The sequence below is a fragment of the Echeneis naucrates genome, chromosome 8, assembly GCF_900963305.1.
Source record: "Echeneis naucrates chromosome 8, fEcheNa1.1, whole genome shotgun sequence".
In the NCBI taxonomy this organism is placed as follows: domain Eukaryota; kingdom Metazoa; phylum Chordata; class Actinopteri; order Carangiformes; family Echeneidae; genus Echeneis; species Echeneis naucrates.
In genome coordinates this window covers 2408693-2425707 of record NC_042518.1, presented here as the reverse complement: position 1 = coordinate 2425707, position 17015 = coordinate 2408693, and the positions used below count along the sequence as shown (strand labels likewise).

Below are 17015 nucleotides of genomic sequence, written 5' to 3'. Positions count from 1 at the left end.
TTGCAGCGGACGTCGCTCATCAACTTTTGCTACTAGACGAACCAAAAGCGAAGCTAGTTAGCCGGCTTCATAACGGACACCCCGAGCTCATTAGCCGCCACCGGTTGAGTGTTTTCCGGCCTTTGTTGGTCCGGACGGGGCCTCGTCACCGTCCTCCAGCCAGCAAAACTCTTGAAGTGACGGCGAGGCTCCATCTTCGTATGCCGCGGGGCGGGCTAGCGGAGAGCTAGCTGCTAGGCTAACTTTCCCAGCTAAGGCTTTCGGGAAACCGAGCAAGCGAGCAGCTTGCGATAAATTGCCCGCCGACTGATACTTTCGCTGACTCCAAAAGACTCCCAGGTATGTTCGGACCGGCGCCGTGCACCGCTGCTGCAGGTCCGCTCCCGGCGCACAGATTTCATCAGCGGTCGGTTGCAGCCAGCCAGCCGGCCGGCCGACCGGCCGGACAGTCGGTCGATCGGTCAGTCAGTCAGTCGGTCGGTCGGTCGGTCGGTCGGTCAGTCAGTCAGTTAGTTAGCCGCGGACAGCTGGCGCTAGCATGTTAGCTTCAGAGGATAAACCGAATTTCTCCTCCATGCAAGCGAACACGCTCATGCACAACCCAGACACAGTCCTAACTCACGCACACCGTTGTGTTTCACTGCTGGCTGCAGCCCCGGCGGACCTGCACCTCCGGGGTTTCTCATTTGCATGCTGGTTTTGTAGGAATGGGTTGATTCAGGGGTGATTGTGGTTTGTTGTTGTTGTTGTTGTCGTCATAGCGTTTACTTTGAGCCTGTGTTTGCAGCATGCTGATGGTGGGAGGCAATGGACGGATGCACTAGAATGAGTGTGAAGGAGCTGTGTGAGACCGATGACTTGGCCACCGGTTTGGTGCTGGACCCTCTGCTGGGCTTCAGCACCCACAAAATGAACATCAGGTAAGATGTCCAATCAGCAGACTACCTGGCGGTCCTGGAGCCTAATTCATTCTGAATCACAACCATTTTTTAAAATACCTGTGTGCTAATCACCTGTTTGGTTTCAGTAAGAATACAGATCCTCCTCCTTGTGTTCAAACTGGTTGTTGTTAGTTGGTAATTTTATGTGTTACAATTACTGTACAGCAACTCAAACCCAGTCCTCTAAAATGATTGTAAGTTGAATCCAAATGTTATAAACTTCATTCCAGATCTGCACTGTTTTCCAGACCTAATAATAAATCTAAGAATCTTAATCATATCAGATTTATCTACATGATGCCAAATCGTAACAAAGTTCCATCAAGGCACTTTACATATAGAGCAGATCTAGACCAAACTTTTTTATCAAACTCGTAAACTCTAAAATAAAATGATAAAATGATTTAAAGAGACCCAACCCAAGCACAGGTAGGGTTAAACCCTACTTGGTGAACATTAACCAGACCTTTAAGTTCTTTAATGTTCAAGCCCTTTTATCCATTGTTAAGTACAGAGGAGTACATACACTGATATTTGTACAAACTTTGACTTCAGGGGAAATAAATAAACATTCTCATGCAAGTCTCCATTTACAAGTGAACTGAACTCTTCATTTTGAAGTCTTCCTTGACAAGTTTCCTGTCATTGATGTATTCTGTTTTTGGCTTGGCCATCTATAAGTGAATCTTTTATTTAATTATTTTACAATTTATTTTTTATGGAAGGAAAATTATGGTGTATTTTAAAACATTTGTTTATTTGATGTGTTTTCTGTTTTTCTGTTTACTGTGACAACCCTGGGCACTGAACATGTTTTTGATGTCTCCTGAAATGAGGCTGATATCTAAAGTTGTTGGTTTTTGTATGTTACTATGTGAATTAATACAGACTTGAAAACTTTATTTTCTCGTCTTCTTATGTGTTGTTAAACTTTTTTCCGGCTTTCTGTTTCAGCCCTCCACCAGAGATCCGGCGATGGGGTAACCTCAAGGAGACCCTGTTGCGATTTCAGCGCACACATGACTTCAATGCTACGTTTGAGGCATTGACGGTGGGCGAACTGGCTGGTGACTACTTCAACGCTCTGGGAAGCCATCGACAGGAGCTGCTGAGACAACATGTAGGGTCATGTTTAAATTCAGAATAAATATGAAATTGTGTCACGTGAAACCATAATATCATTACATTTGTGTTTGTGAGTCTCTTAGCATGTGTGCGAGGTTCATAGAAAGCTGTGTTTCATTCCTGCCTGAACACAATCTGAAATCGTCTATGACGCCTGCAGGTGTATCGGTACCTCAGTGCTTTCCTGTTGGATAGCGGTGTCAAGATTGAGTCCTGTGACAGATACTCATCGGAGACAAACGGAGCGAAGATAACCTCAACAAGACACTGGTAATCAAACATATTCATCATTGTATCTGTCAAAGCAGCATGCTTTGATTGACAACTGCTGGATTGCAGTTCTTTGGAATTTAAATACACAAAACTTGATTTATTCCTGTGCAGGTTTGCAGGGGAGCGGGTGGAGGTCCTGCTAGGCTGCATAGCTGAGCTGAGCCCGTCTGACAGTGCCGTGCTGAGGGCTGGTGTCAACGACTTCAGCGTGATGTATTCCACACGCAAACGCTGCGCCCAGCTCTGGCTCGGGCCTGCAGCTTTCATTAACCATGGTGAGTTTGTTTGCAGTCATGACTCACTCTTTCCCAGAGGGCGCACACAAATGTAACAACACCAAATGTTCCTGATAGGAGCTCGCTGTCAGTTTCACCAGCAGCAGGATTACATTTTTAAATTTACAGCCTCTAATCCCAACGTCAACAAACAGGAATGCTCATACCAACAGTCAGAATGCACAACACAAAGTTGTTATTGCTTGAAAATTGATTGACAGCTGTTTTATTAAATGCATTCATACTACACAACAATTTAGTCTGAGTAAATTATTTTCTAATTCCACATGATTACTGACTTAGAGAGGGTTCTAATTTCAGTCACAAGGTGTCACAAAATTTTATTCCATTAATGCGAAATCAAACTTTTTAGTTGCATATGCAAAAATATTTTTAATTTATACAAGGTAAATTTTTTTTGATCTGAAGAGAAGGATTAGCTTCAGCATCTTGAAGTTATAACTTCTTCATGTTATAGACACTGTGCAAAAAAACAGTTATTTGAGTGTGTGACAAAATATCCGTATGTGCAATGGCAATACTTTTCTTCTATCTGACATGTATTGCTCCATGATTTGCATCTTAATTTGCCTAATTTGATTGTTTGACGTGTCTATGCAAAAAGTGTGTAGTGACTTGAAGTAGAGGATGCTTTCCATTTTTCTTTTTAAAATTAGAATAATAAATTTAGTTACGTATGAAATGAATGTCCTGTTGATGAATAGGTTTTTTTTTTTTTTTTGTGGGAAAAATTATTTGACTGTTTAAACAAAAATCCGCTGGTTTCAGTGTCTAAAATGTGATGATGATAATATTTGTGGAATTTGGACTTTGGTTGTACAGGATTACATTTTAAACCTTTTTATCTCCGTGTTTGTCTCTTTGTTTGTGCTCCGGCCTGAAGACTGCAAACCAAACTGTAAGGTAATGAGACTCATTTAACACAAGTTTCAGACCAATTCTTCCTGCATGTAATAAGATTTATTTTACAGTTCATCATTTTAAACCTTATATATTTAGAACCCCCCTGACACACACACACCTTTCCTAACTGCTGTGTTGTTGTGTCTCATGGGTCAACCCACCTTTTGTCTTTGTCTGCTCTGTTTTTCTCTGGATTTATTTATTTTTTTCCTTTACACCTGCCCAGTTCCTCCCTGGTGAGAAGAACATCGCTTGTGTTGAAGTGATTCGACCCATCTCTCCAGGGGAGGAGATCACGTGTTACTATGGTGCCAGCTTTTTTGGAGAAGGCAATGAAATGTGTGAATGCTGCACCTGTGAGAGGTGTGTCCATCATCTGATCAGACGTTGTTTTTATGGCAGCTCGCTTTTAGTTCACAACTGAAGGCACAGATGATCTTCAATTCTTAAATTTTCTTTTTTCTTTTTTTATTCTTCCTTTTTCAAATTTTAACATTTTCTCTCTCTTATTTTTTTTTTTTTTTAGGAATGGAGAGGGTCACTTCAGACACAGAGGGAAGCAGCCTGAATGTGAAGAAACAAAGGATGCTGTGGGCCAGAAGTATCGCCTGAGAGAGCGATATCTCCGTCACCACAGAGAGAAGGGTCACTTACCCACAAGGCCGATTGTACCAGGAATACACTCAGGTATCTTTAAAGGTAAGGAGTTTCAGATTTTCTCTGAAATGATCTCTAATCCAAAAAACAAAAATCACTTAATTTGACTTTTGGCTGATTTAAACTGAAGGTTTGTGTTTCTCAGCCTCCTGAAAGCAACACAAGCAGCTGTGTTGTATATCTGACATGAACCCTGTTAAATGGTAGATTTACAAGAGATTAATAATTCCCAGCTGGGGCAGACTGTGTCTTTTCTTTGTACATTGTCAAATAAAGGCCCATAAAATAACTTAAAGTAGACATCACTGTTTGTTTTATTACCTCAAATAATTAAGAAAGTAGATTTCACGGATTTTTTTTGCTCATTACTATGGAGACAGCACGTAAGCACATAATAATTTTGTCAACTTTGTATTGCTGATGGAAATTTTTCCTCACTCAGACTTAAAATTGCTTTGCTGTCATGATGGAGACAGGCGCAGGGAACCTTTAATTCGGAACGGAGGTTGGAAAATAAGCAATGCGTTATCTCCACATTGAAAAACGACTGGAGTCCAGTGGAAATGTCTGCACAATGTCAGAGCTACAGCACCGAGATCAGCTAGTACAGCCTGTTAGCTGTTAATGAACAACTCTGTCTCGGTCCTGGGAGACAGATGGGAGCGTGTAATAGCTCTGTAATTATTGTAGACGCAGTCAAAATATACGTTTCAAACATGAAACATGATCTTAACGGAGCCAGCTCACCCACAGGTGAACCTTTGAGCCTTATATAAAAGATCGAAATGCTCAAACATTTTCGTTTTCTTTTTGTTTTTGTCTTTTTGGATATAATTAGCCTGCACTGCCTTATATAACCACAGTAAAAACAAAACATTTACCATGTAGGATTTAAAATAATGAGATGACTTGCTCCTTGGAAACAGACGAGGAGCATCATAAACATTAACAACACAAATATCAGCTCCAAGCTCTTAATTAGATTTATTTTAAGTTATTGGACAACGTATGCTGGTCATAACTTAACTTTACAGCAGGGGCTATAATACTAGTCCAGTTCGAGGGAGTTTCTTAAATGAGTATAAAGTTTGTAATAAACTGATATGAGAGAATCACACGGTTTGTATAATGTCACAATTCTGCTGTACTGCCCTTTTACCAGCTTTGAAACTTTTATGTGTTCATCCATCTCACCCTCCATCTTCAATAGTGATGGCTAGAGTCTGGTTTCTACATTGGACGCTCCTATTGGCTCCGCTGGGTGATGTCACAGCCAATCAGAGTGCCTCATTCAGAGGCATCGCTGCCCTCTGTATTTCCAAAGCCTCTGGGATCAGTTTGTATTCTTCATGTCTCAGAGTGAGGAGACATTGATCTGTGTATATTGTAGTGACAGAATAAAGACAAGTGGAGCACATGTGGAATTTTTTTTTTTTTTTTAATCCCGCATCTTTTTTTATTTAGCACTTACAAGTCTCCTTAGCATTGCTTACCTTATAAATTCCTCACAGAATAGGAAATAAAGTACTTCTAAGAAGTGGATACTTGAAATCAGACTGATGTGTCTTCACAGAGTGCAGGGCTCAGTCATTTTAACGTCAGGTGTTGTTGCTCCTCTGTATGTTGAAAGCTTCGGCTCGGGAGACGAGACGATGCATTTTTCTGGAGCAGCTTCATACTCAACTTGCTAATGTTATTTGTTCTTGTCTTTCCTTTGTAGCCATCCCCTCAAGGAATTCCTTCACCCAGCAGATGAGGAGAAATGCATTGAAGAACAGGAAATTGAATGAGACGAAGAAGTGGAGACGAGAGAAGCACAGGCGGTCGGGACTGAAATCATCCTCAGCCAAACAGCAGAGGACACTTCCGCTTTTGTCTCAAGTTACGCTGAGGAGCGTCACAATCAGAGTACGGCGTCACTCGGTGGATTTCCTGCTCAACTGTAAGGATCCAAAAAGCAAAGAAAGGGCCTTGCTACAAGAGCTGGAGGAGGTGCAGGCGAAAGAAAACAGGCTGGGCCGAGTGAATGTGATGGATGAAGATACCAGTGGTAAGGTCAACTTGAATCCCTTCACGGTGACTTCCACCAGGTCGGCTCGTCAGAGAAGTAGACTCACAGTGAACGGTGTCGGGGTGAACAGGAAGTCTGTCAAAGTGGTGGATAAGCAGACAGTCCAAATGAGGACCTCGTCGAGGACAAGGAGCATGGGTCCGCTTGTGCACGCACATGAAACGGGGTCCAACACTACAACAGAATCTCGCCCTGTTGAAAAAGATGAAACCAGCGAAGAGAAGAATGAGAAAGCAATCGCCGGAGGTCCCATCAGTATGGCCAAAAACCCAGCCGCCGAGCAAACCGCACATAAGACCATCAGGCCTCTGTCGCTGTTACAAGTGTGTCAGAGTGTTACGGATGGATCCAAGAAAGACAGGGACAATCAGTTGATATCGCTGAAGCAATACTTAACAGTCAGCCTAACTAGGTTGTCATTGCCTCAAGGTATAGAAACAGGAAAGACAAGAGTGGAGGTAAAAGGCAGGAGCAGGCAGAGTCCGTGTCTGAGACCAGCACCAATGAGAGTACAGTCAGAAAGGAGAGCGGCCAGATCTCAGCAGAGGCAGGTACCGGGATCAGAGAGCTGCACAGCAGAAGGTAACAGAGGGGTAAGGGAAATGTATTTCAAAGCCGTCGACAAAGTCAATGTAAGGAAGCGAAAGACAGATGAGAATGTGGGTGATTTATGCCAGAGTGAGAAAAGAGAGAATGACAAGGTTATTGAGATAAAAACAGTGTCGGAGGAAGAAATGGTTTGTGTAGAGAAGGCACAGCAGGACGCTGAGAAAGACAGAATTGAGGGGGAGAAAGAAAAGGGAAACAATCCAGCTACAGTTACCGACTGTATAAGTAATGTAGATCAGGAAAAGGTGGAATCGTCCAATTGTATAATAGTGTCCAATGAAAAAACAGGACAAAGTAACACCCAGTGTGTTGAAAATAAAGTCAAAGGAGCATGTAACGAGGAGGGAGTTGTAGCAGAAGAAATGATAAATAAACAGGCAGTAAGTCGGAATGGAGAAGATTTAGTCTTAAAGCAGGCAAAGGTTCTGCTGTCTGATATCTTAAGAAAAGATAAACCCTTAATAGGTAAAAGATTGCAGGAAGATATTGTTGGAAAAGGGCTTTCCACCTTAGCATGTGCAGAAGTGAAGAGCGGCGAGGAGGAAGCCGAACAGAATGAAATAAATGGCACAGCGAGGCGAAAGCTAAGGCCCAGAGCGGCGAAAAAAATAGCAGAAGAGAAGCAAAGCACTAAGGGGAACTTGAACAAAGAAGTTGCAGCTACAGCGGCGAGCAAACAGACCGAGGTTAGTTTGCAGCTTCAGTCAGCACAGAGGCGCGGCGACCTCCCGGCCGCCAGCCTCAGCCCACTACCTCACAAGTCACTCCTTTCAGCAAAAGCTGTGAGTAATGTGCGTCCAGACACAAACGCGCAGGCACACACACAATCCAACATACCTCTGAAGAAACGTACATTTCGCAGTTCAGTGGAAACACTCGCTCCGAACACTGCTTCGGATCAGGCGTCTAAAGAAGCTACGGACTTAAATTTGTCTGCAGAGGCGAGACAGGACCTCATCCAGTGTTCAGGGGAGAGTAGCAAAATGAAAAGAGACGGGAAAGGCAGATTTAGAGCAACAGAACTCCAGAAGTTAACCCCAAAAAGGACAAAAAAAAAAAACTCCGTTAGCAGGGTGCTTCGGCCCAGAGCTAATGAAATTCACAGAAGCTCCTTATCTGGGAAACTCCAAAGTAGTACAGCAGACAGGCAAGATGAGGACAAATCTCAGCCGCCAGATAATGATGTGCCTGCAGAAGACAAACTAGCTGAGGATCCTGCTGTAGTCCAGGAGCATAGCTGTAATGATTCAAGTCCAAGTAAATCTGAGAAAAAAGACGAGATGGAAACATTAAGCCAGGAAAGTGATTTGCAAGAGACGAAGCCAAGCCTTAACTTTAAGATTCTTTTCAAAAGGCGGAGAGGGAGAGTGTGGGAGATGCAAAATGCAGGAATAGAAAATACGGCATTAAAAACAGAAAAGGACAATTTGGTGTCATGTGATCCTTTTAAGGCCATCATGGATTCGGTATCCATTTTAAACATGGAGATGGAGGCAGCGCAGGCTCATGTGCAGGCCAGTAAGAGGTCAAAGAGCAGATTGCATCGTTTGAAAAAAAGATGCACGCGAGTAGGTGAAAGGCAAGCTGTAAATGTCTCGGACACAAAAGACAAAGACTGTAAAAATGGTAAAAATGAACCCGAAACTGGTGAATCCTCCAGTGGCAAAGTGGAAGATAAGGAGAGGCTCGATAGGAAGCCTCTGGTTGGAGTCAGACAGCTGCCTGAGCTGCAGAAAAATGACAACGATCAGCTGTCAGCTGTTGTCGGCCAAGAAACAAAAATCGAAGACCGTTTTGCGATTAATTGTTGCTTGTCTGGAATCGGGTCGCAGCAGAAGCAGGAGCAGGACTTGGATTCGAATGGTTTTCCCTTACCGGTAATTAAACTACGCAGGAAGACGGAGGACATATGGGAGGTGGACAGCAAAGAGGACCTGATACAGACCGAGTTTAAACTGGAGCCCATAGTTAAGACGGAGATGAAGGGTCTAATTTTAGGCAAACAAAAGAAAGATTTGGAGCTAAGCAAGCTCAAGGAAGAGTGTCCGTCCTCTCAGAGGGGGACTGACAACTCAGCTTCTTTGAAAACAGAGCCGCCACCATTTTCCCTGTCTTTGTCACCGTTGTCTCTGTCTTCCCCTCTGAGCGACAATAAAACTGAAGTTATATCCTCGGCCACGGAAAGATTCACCGAAAGGCCAGAGATAAACATGGGAGGAAGGAAACATAGGCACAAAATGGAGAGATCGCGAAAGTGTGGGCTTGCAGAAACACCCACCCCTTGTCTTAGTCACACACTCCAGCAAATTGACAACAGCCTCTCCAGGCTCTCCGAGGGCTTGTGTTCCTCTCAGACTTTGGAAAGGCCAACAACCAGCTCCATTACTTCCAGTTCTGTCATTCAGCCCCCATCCCAGTTCCCTCCATTCACAACTTCCGATAACATGCTCTCCGGCGAGCCCAGTTTCACAAACTGCTGCGACGACATCCTGGACTTTCAGTGTCTTAACTTTGAGGGGTATTATCAGCCCCAGAACATACTCCCATCCTCTCCATCTGACCTGTGCTCTCTGGATCCGCCCACTGATCCTTTCAGCAGCCCGCTCTCTCACAGCCCGTCTGATACATGGACCACAGAGACGCCGTACCTCGGCCCTCCCAGTCCAGCAAATAACTTTACCAGTGAGGAGCTGCAGTTTTTCCCAGGTCTTATTTCTTCCAAAAGTGATCCTGTTCCTCTGGAATGTGAAGCGAAGGATACATCCAAAGACAGAAACCCGCACAACCCCGGTTCCAGTTTTTCAGCTCTCAGCAGCAGCTCTGACTTTATTTCAAAAGATCGAAGCATGAATAGAAATACGGGCGTGAGAGTGTCCAGAGAAGAACTCAAAACTCAGTCTTCACCTGTAGCCAGCAAGCCTCGGTTGTTTGGTCAAACGTCATTGTCTCCTGTAACATCTCACAATCCTATGACTGTAACGCAACCTCCCATCAATGTCAAGCCAGGCACCAGCCAGTCAAAGGTCCAGAATAACCTTAAAACCCAGGGGCCCTTCCATCGTATGACCATTCCTTGTAAGTCTTTTTCCAACAGTAATCAGCCAAATGCAGTAAGAGGACCCCCCCAGAGTAGCTTGACAAAGTCCGTACCCCCACCTCAGATGTCTAACAAATTCCTCTCTCCCCAGCTCTTCACTGTGAAAAACTCAAATCCTTCAAACAATCCATTCACCTTCCCTGAGAAAACCTCTACAGTGATTCACAGGGTGCTGAAGTTTCAGGGGGGGAACCAGAGTCAGAACCTGTATAGTGCACCTTGTAAAAACACCTCGGCTGCTGGCAGCCCGACCGCAGGGCCTGCACTCGGTACAAAACCTGATGCTACTGAGAAGACACAGCAGGGTCTCAAACACAGTACAGACATTCATCATAAAGCCAACAACATGACTGTTCAGGGGTTTGGAAAAGATGTCGGCCATCTCGGGCCGTCCAGTAACCCTAACAGATCCAGCCCTCACTTCAATAAACTCAGCTTCCCTCAAACGTTCATCAAAAGCAAGATGTCATCTGAAAAACCTGAAAGTGGACAACCCAACTTGATGTACAAGAACTTTTCTGCGCTGCCCAGACCTTTTTTCTTTCCCAGCAAAGTTTCTGACAGTTACACGTCACCGGAGGACGGAAGTCTGAAACATGACAAGCCTACTCTGTCAACCACGGAGAAACACCAGCCATGTTATACTCACCATGACCCTTTTGATTTCAGCTTTGGCTCGTCTCTTTCGCCTATATCCCAGCACAACAGCCCCCAGGTGGCCCACAGTACCCCTCCTGGTACGCCAACACCAGCAAATAAGAGCCAGTCCTCTGCCTCTTTCCCCTACGGCTGTCAAGGTCCCCCTTACGTACTTAACTTCAGCGGAGACCATTCGTTGACTTTGGGTCTCAGGGATGGGAGCGATGGTTACTCGGGACTCGGCTCGACAAACTACACCTACCATTGCCTGATGGAACCTTCAGGCACACAAGGGCGGCTGGTTCTTGAGCCCTGCGGGCCCCAGCTCTCAAACCCCGCATCCTTTTCCCTGGGTGGGTTTTCGGGCCTGAGGGGTCAGGACGAGCACTGCAGGAAAGAAATGCAGCAACAGTGCCAGCCTGGGGAGCACCAGGGCGCACCACATTATGGACCCGTCCCTACGTCTCACTCCATGGGAGCCACCAAACCCAAAAGGGTGAGGCTGGTGGTGACGGACGGCACAGTAGACTTAGATCTCCAGTACTCGGATTGATTTGTACCCGCCGCAGTCGCTGCAAACATCTGGACAGAATCTGCCACAAAATGTTTTTGTAAACATCATCATTCATTGTCTACCAGTTATTGAAGCCCGATGACTGATTGACTTTTTTTTTTTTTTTTTTTTAAACATAACTTTAACGGACTGTTACTGTAAGATTACTGAATATGAATAACTTGTACAGGGTTTTCTGTAAAGCGGGTGCGTCGGTGTGTTTTTAGCTACTGTATGAGTTTTTAAAGAATGAAATAGCCACTACAGATTTGCTGAGAATACCAAATTTGAGAAAACAAAGCGTTGAATATATTTGTGACTAGAAGTTGGAACCTAGAGTCCCTGTAAACACTGACAGCCCTCTCACTGTACTTTAACATAGCTGTATGAATTTTTCTATCCCGTGCTTGGCGGCGGAGGTGGGAGCACCATCCCTGGTTGTGGGTACTTGTATTGGTGGGTTTTATCAAAAGGCAGCTTTGTGCCTCGGTCTTTGATATGTTCTCTTGACTTTTTGGAAGCACCTGTTGAAAACGGTCTACCCTTGTTTTTTTTTTTTTTTTTTTTTCTTCTTACTCACAGTAAGATCTTTTCTCACTTTTTGTGTGTCCGTGTGTATGACTGTGTGTGCGTGTGCATGCAGGTCTTGAGGGATCAAAGAAAGTTGTGCCGTCGTACACGATGGTGTGACTGTTGCTCTGCCAGATCCAAGTAAGGTCATTAGTGCATATACAAAAGACCCATGCATGAACTGAGTTCATGGAAAGGATTTCCATCTCTTAAACAATATATATATATATATTCTGAATGAAGACGTGTGATGAGAAATGTGGATAAGTGAGATCGAGAAACTGCAATATGGTTTGTTTGTTGTTTTTTTTTTTTTTTTTTTTTTTTTTTATATAAATTTCAGGATAGTTCAACATGACATCTTTGTATTGGGAGAGTCTTCCCAACAAATATTAGCATGTTTCATAAAACGTGACAATCGTTTCACAGATTAACTCACTTGTGTTGTTTTTGTGTTTGTTTGTTTGTCTTTTTTTTTTTTTTTCCTCTCTCGAGGAATGGACTGAAGGATTAGTTGTACGTCACTTACAGTAGTTACTGATGAGAGAGCCACAGATGTATAGGTGTTTATAGTGTAACCAGAGTTATTTGCTGTCCATTGTGGGAGCTTTTCCTTCATGTAATGATGATCTGGGCAGGAGTGTTCAGTGTAACTGCACAGCCTTACATTAATACCATGAAAATGTACTGTCTTGATATGGAAAGGCCAATTATTTATTTTAATATCCTCATTCTTGAAATGGTGCTTTAATGTAATTTATATTTCACATTGATTGTTCATACTATTAAATGTTTTTTATTATTTAATGGGACAAAATACTGAACTGAATATTTACAAGTATTTAATTTCAAATCCTTTCACATCTTATTCAGTTTTGCTCTCAGCTGTTTCAGAGAAAATGTTCTTTTTTTTTTTTTTTCTAATTGGCAATTAGTCTTACTGAAAGTCTGCTGTAGAAATGTATAAATGTAGCCTATATCATTAAAGTCACTTAATTCTTTTTTTTGTACTTTTTCTCTTTGACTCTTTTATTAAAAAAGGAAGATCTTGATATTCTCCAGAAAGAGTTTGAACAATTAGTGAATATAATTAGTCCTGCTTTTTAAACCTCATCACCTTTATAGACATGCAGGTGAACGGCACATTAAGGCCAGTCCCAGTCCGCTTTTACCGAGGCCGGGAATCTACGGACTCCCGCTCAGTGATGCTTTTCTTCTCCTTGTGTAAGTAACTTCATGCAACTGTACAATAATATTTACAGTATATGAAATTTTCAGTCCTCACTTGACAATATAGAGCCAGAAGGTTAAAGGTATGCATTTGGATTTTACATAAATAATTAACCTTTTGTCAAAACACTTGCTGATATTGTCTTCTGTTTCAGCTGCAAGTCTTCAATTTAACCTCACCTGGTTGGTTTTTTATTAGTTTATATAAATATGAAAACTAAGTACATTTAAGGCCAGTCTGAAAAGGCGCCATGTTCATAATATATTCCTTTATTTTATTTGAATACATGATCTGTAGTATATCTGCTGATTCTAAGATAATGAGATGAAATGCAGATTCAGATTTTAGCTGTTTTTGTGTTAAATAATCAGAAGGATCAGTTTTAATCCTGTAATCAGTGTCATAAAGACACAGTTAGGCTAGAGCTGATCTCAGTCATTTCCTCCATAAGGTTTAGTTTTGCTTTACTTTCAGTTTCCTAGTTTTTTTAAGTCAGTCTTGTTGATTTCAAAACTCTCCATCATGATTTAGTGCTCAAACTTTTGCCGTCTCCCTCCTCACCTGTGTTTTCATCATTTACCCGACCAGTATTTTTGTTCCTCTTCCCCCTTTTCCCTCCTTCCTCTCCATCCTCTCTCTTCCTCCACCGAATGACCCACTTTTTTCCCCCTCCAACTCTCAGCAGCAGCAGCAGCTGATAAGTTGATTTTGATGCCAAGTCTAACAGTTTTATCAAAATGAAGATGCAACGAAGAGGCGAGTTTATCCATTAAAGCAGTTAATGAATGGGAACCTTTAGGACAGCTAATTTAAAGGGAAAGAAAAAAGGGGAAGGTGTGGGATTAATATTAAGAGTAGAGTAAACAAAGCAGATCAATCCTCATTTATGCACCTTAATTCATTCATTAATTCAAGCATTAGAGATTTGTGTTTGAATTGTGTGTCCCTGAGCAGCCAGTGTAGTTCGATGATCAGCAGAGTGACATGGACCAGGACCAGGATCAGGATCAGGATCAGGCTGGACCATCTGTGAGTGTTTCACTGGACATGATGGGAGGCCTGCCAGGAGACACCTGAGGCCAGGAGCTGGGCCAGGAGCTGGGCCAGGAGCTGGGCGTTCTTCTGAGTCGGGTAAGCCCTGATTTTAATGTTGTAGAGCCAAACCAGGTCAGAGAAGGATAACTGGTTTTAAAACACGAGAATGCAAATAGACCAAACCTCCTGTTCTAAGCACAATGTCATACAATATACAGTGGGATCCTATTTTACACCAGATTAAATCTATTTCAACCAGTTTAATGCATCAGAAGTCTCTGTGTTAATAATTCATTGAGACATCACCTCACCTGCTCATGTACAACATATTTCCATTAACCCCAAACTGTATACACGACTCCATGTTCCCCATGTTCAGGACTCAGGAGATTATAATGGTTGACCTTGTTGGGCTGCTGTTGGATTGTGTGGTTGAACCATCAGTGGTGGAGCAATCACTGTTTAATTGAAGCAGCAAAATTTCCTGAAACAATTTAAAAACAAGAGCAGAGAGGGAAAATAAACACATTTAGAGGAGAGAGCTGTAGAAAGGTGCACCGCCATCGCAGATTATTTCCCAGGTGACAGGTGGTAGAGGCTCTAAATGACTCGCTGCTGTCTGAGATGTCAGTGCATTAGTGTAAATTATGACCACAACAAAAGCCTTTGTGTCTAACAGAGGGGGCTGAATAAATATGTCAGCTGCACGAGCAGGGATATTGCTCTTATCATTATTGTGGCCATCTTTCTTTATTAAGTCTGACTGTCTGCCATTAAGGCGACTCCCTGTTCTTCCCATGTGAGCTGAAGTCACGTGTGATATTCTGATGAAGCATGGCAATCCTTTCCAGCACCCTGACGCTTTTCACTTAGCACCCATCCAATTAATCCCATCTGAAGAGCAAAACCTGTTTCTCACGCTCTCCTCCCGCTGAGGCAGGACAAGCAGATGCGGGCCGACAAATCAACTAAAATCTAAGTTAAGGAGACCGTTAGATGGAGATGGTGTAATATTTCTGACACGGTATGAGTGTTACCTCGGTGTGAGTCACCAGCTGAGTGAAGAGGTGGACGGCCCCCGCCGTGTGGAGGGTTCTTTTCATTCACAGCCGATGTTAAAAACACAGGTTTGTTCTGATGGGTGGACATTAATGACGGATGGTGATTGTTGTGGTTTTTAAAAGCAGCCTGAAGAGCCGGCCGTCTGTCGGGGAAACCTTCCGAGTCGTACCTGAGATGAGACGTGACTTGATAATAATGGCACCAAACAAGCTGTACAATACTTTTGTATTCGACAGCTGGTGCTTTTTTATGCAGGCACAGAATGGTAAGAATAAAACAAAATCCAATCAGCTGTTTTCACGATAAATCAACAATTTTGGTAATTTTTCAGGCAAAAAAGTTCAATATTTGAATTTCTTGACTCTTGACTATTGACAAACGATAAATTATAAAATATAAGAAGTTACAGCTTATGGAAGTTTATTGGACTAAAATACTATAAATTTATAAGGTCACCAAGGCTCGTAAAATATTTTTTCTCTAGAAGTGAATCAATTGAAGTGAAAAATGCCACTTTTTAATCACGCACAAGAAAGTCGCATTCAAAACAAAAAAATTTGGAATTAGAGCACATCGGAGAAAAAAGGCTGCTCACACTCTCCCTGATTCCTCTGAGAGGAGCCGTTTTTGGTGTTTTAAAAATAATATTTCCTGAATTATCTGATGCTCCGGAGCTCGTCCTCTCTGGTTCGTCATCTGTGGAATCTGAACCGGTGAAATTTTTGACGTTCAGCCTGATACTTGTCAACATCAACTGTAAGCAAACAGTCATCCGGCTGGGGGATTTCTCCAGAAGATGGTGTTTCATTTCTTTGTTTTCTTTCCTTTTTTTTTGGGGGGGGGGGGGTTAGTTCAGGGGCTCAGGGATCTCACTGGCATCTCTTCCTCATCTGGCAGAGGGTTTGTATTGATCACCCTTAGCAACGGAATACAACCGCTGAAAAACATCTGTTTCTCTCTGTGATCATTGTTATTATACACAATCGTCGTGGCCTCTCTCTTCCTCCTCTTCCTCCTCCTCATTCCCAACTATTAAAGGGGTGTTCGCTCATCACAGCGTGAGAGGCGAATTTGACAAGCTTCAATCTCTGCTGATTGGCATAATGGAGTTGATTTCTACTTACTATTCAATTCAGCTCGTCAGTGTAGAAGCTCCCTCTCCTCCCACAGCTCTCTCCTCCCTCTCCCACCTCTATGTATGGTAATAAGCATTGCAGCAGTGGCTTCCTTCATCCTCTTATACACATCGCTTTCATTCCTAATTCATATTTCTGTGTGTGTGTGAATGCACATGTTGGCTGCACTGCTGCGGATTGTGTTGTTTTTGTATCTTTGATATGGATATGATTGTTGGATTATGGAGGGAATACATTAAAACGATAAAACATTTTTTTCCTGCACTAATTGATGTGTATGGTTTTGTTGTTGATATTGCATGGTAATTATTGGATAATTTTGAATGCATTTGTGTGTGTATATGTGTGTTGAAGTGTGTCTCTGCACTGTTGGGTGGATCCCACTGTTCTGTGCTGCTTTCAGTCCTATGAGAAGGAGAAACCCCCCCGCCGTTTCTTTTCACTGTTTTTAAGAGTCGAACTCCCCAACATCAAAGATACAGAGAGGGAGCGGGGGGGGGGGTTGGGGTATACCCGGGTGATGATGAGGAGAGAGATGGAGCGATGAAGGGGGGCAAAAGAGAGAAAGAAAGAGATATGGAGGGGGGTGAGGGAGAGAAGGCAGCCAACCAGTACAAGGAGAGGGAGGGAGGGAGGGAGGGAGCGAGGGAGGGAGAGAGAGAGGTTGAACATGCTGGAGGAGGGAGGGGAGGATAGCATAACGAGCGAGGAATGGGGAGATCGCCGGACTGAGCGGATAGAAGTGTTACTACAGAGCTGCTGCTGCTGGAGGAGGACGGGCTGGGAGCCGAGGATAATGCTCCATCCCTCAGAGTAC

At 43.2% G+C, this 17015-nt stretch overlaps 1 protein-coding gene across 1 annotated transcript; it reads left to right on the top strand.

The window, feature by feature from the left end:
- kmt5c (lysine methyltransferase 5C) lies at nt 1-12035 on the top strand. Its single transcript, XM_029509462.1, has 9 exons — nt 1-339; nt 788-920; nt 1896-2061; nt 2227-2336; nt 2451-2614; nt 3519-3538; nt 3765-3901; nt 4065-4237; nt 5916-12035. Exons 2-9 carry the CDS (start codon nt 808-810, stop codon nt 11162-11164), a joined length of 6132 nt encoding a protein of 2043 aa, XP_029365322.1. The 5' UTR covers nt 1-339; nt 788-807; the 3' UTR covers nt 11165-12035.
- Nucleotides 12036-17015: the final 4980 nt, after the last annotated feature.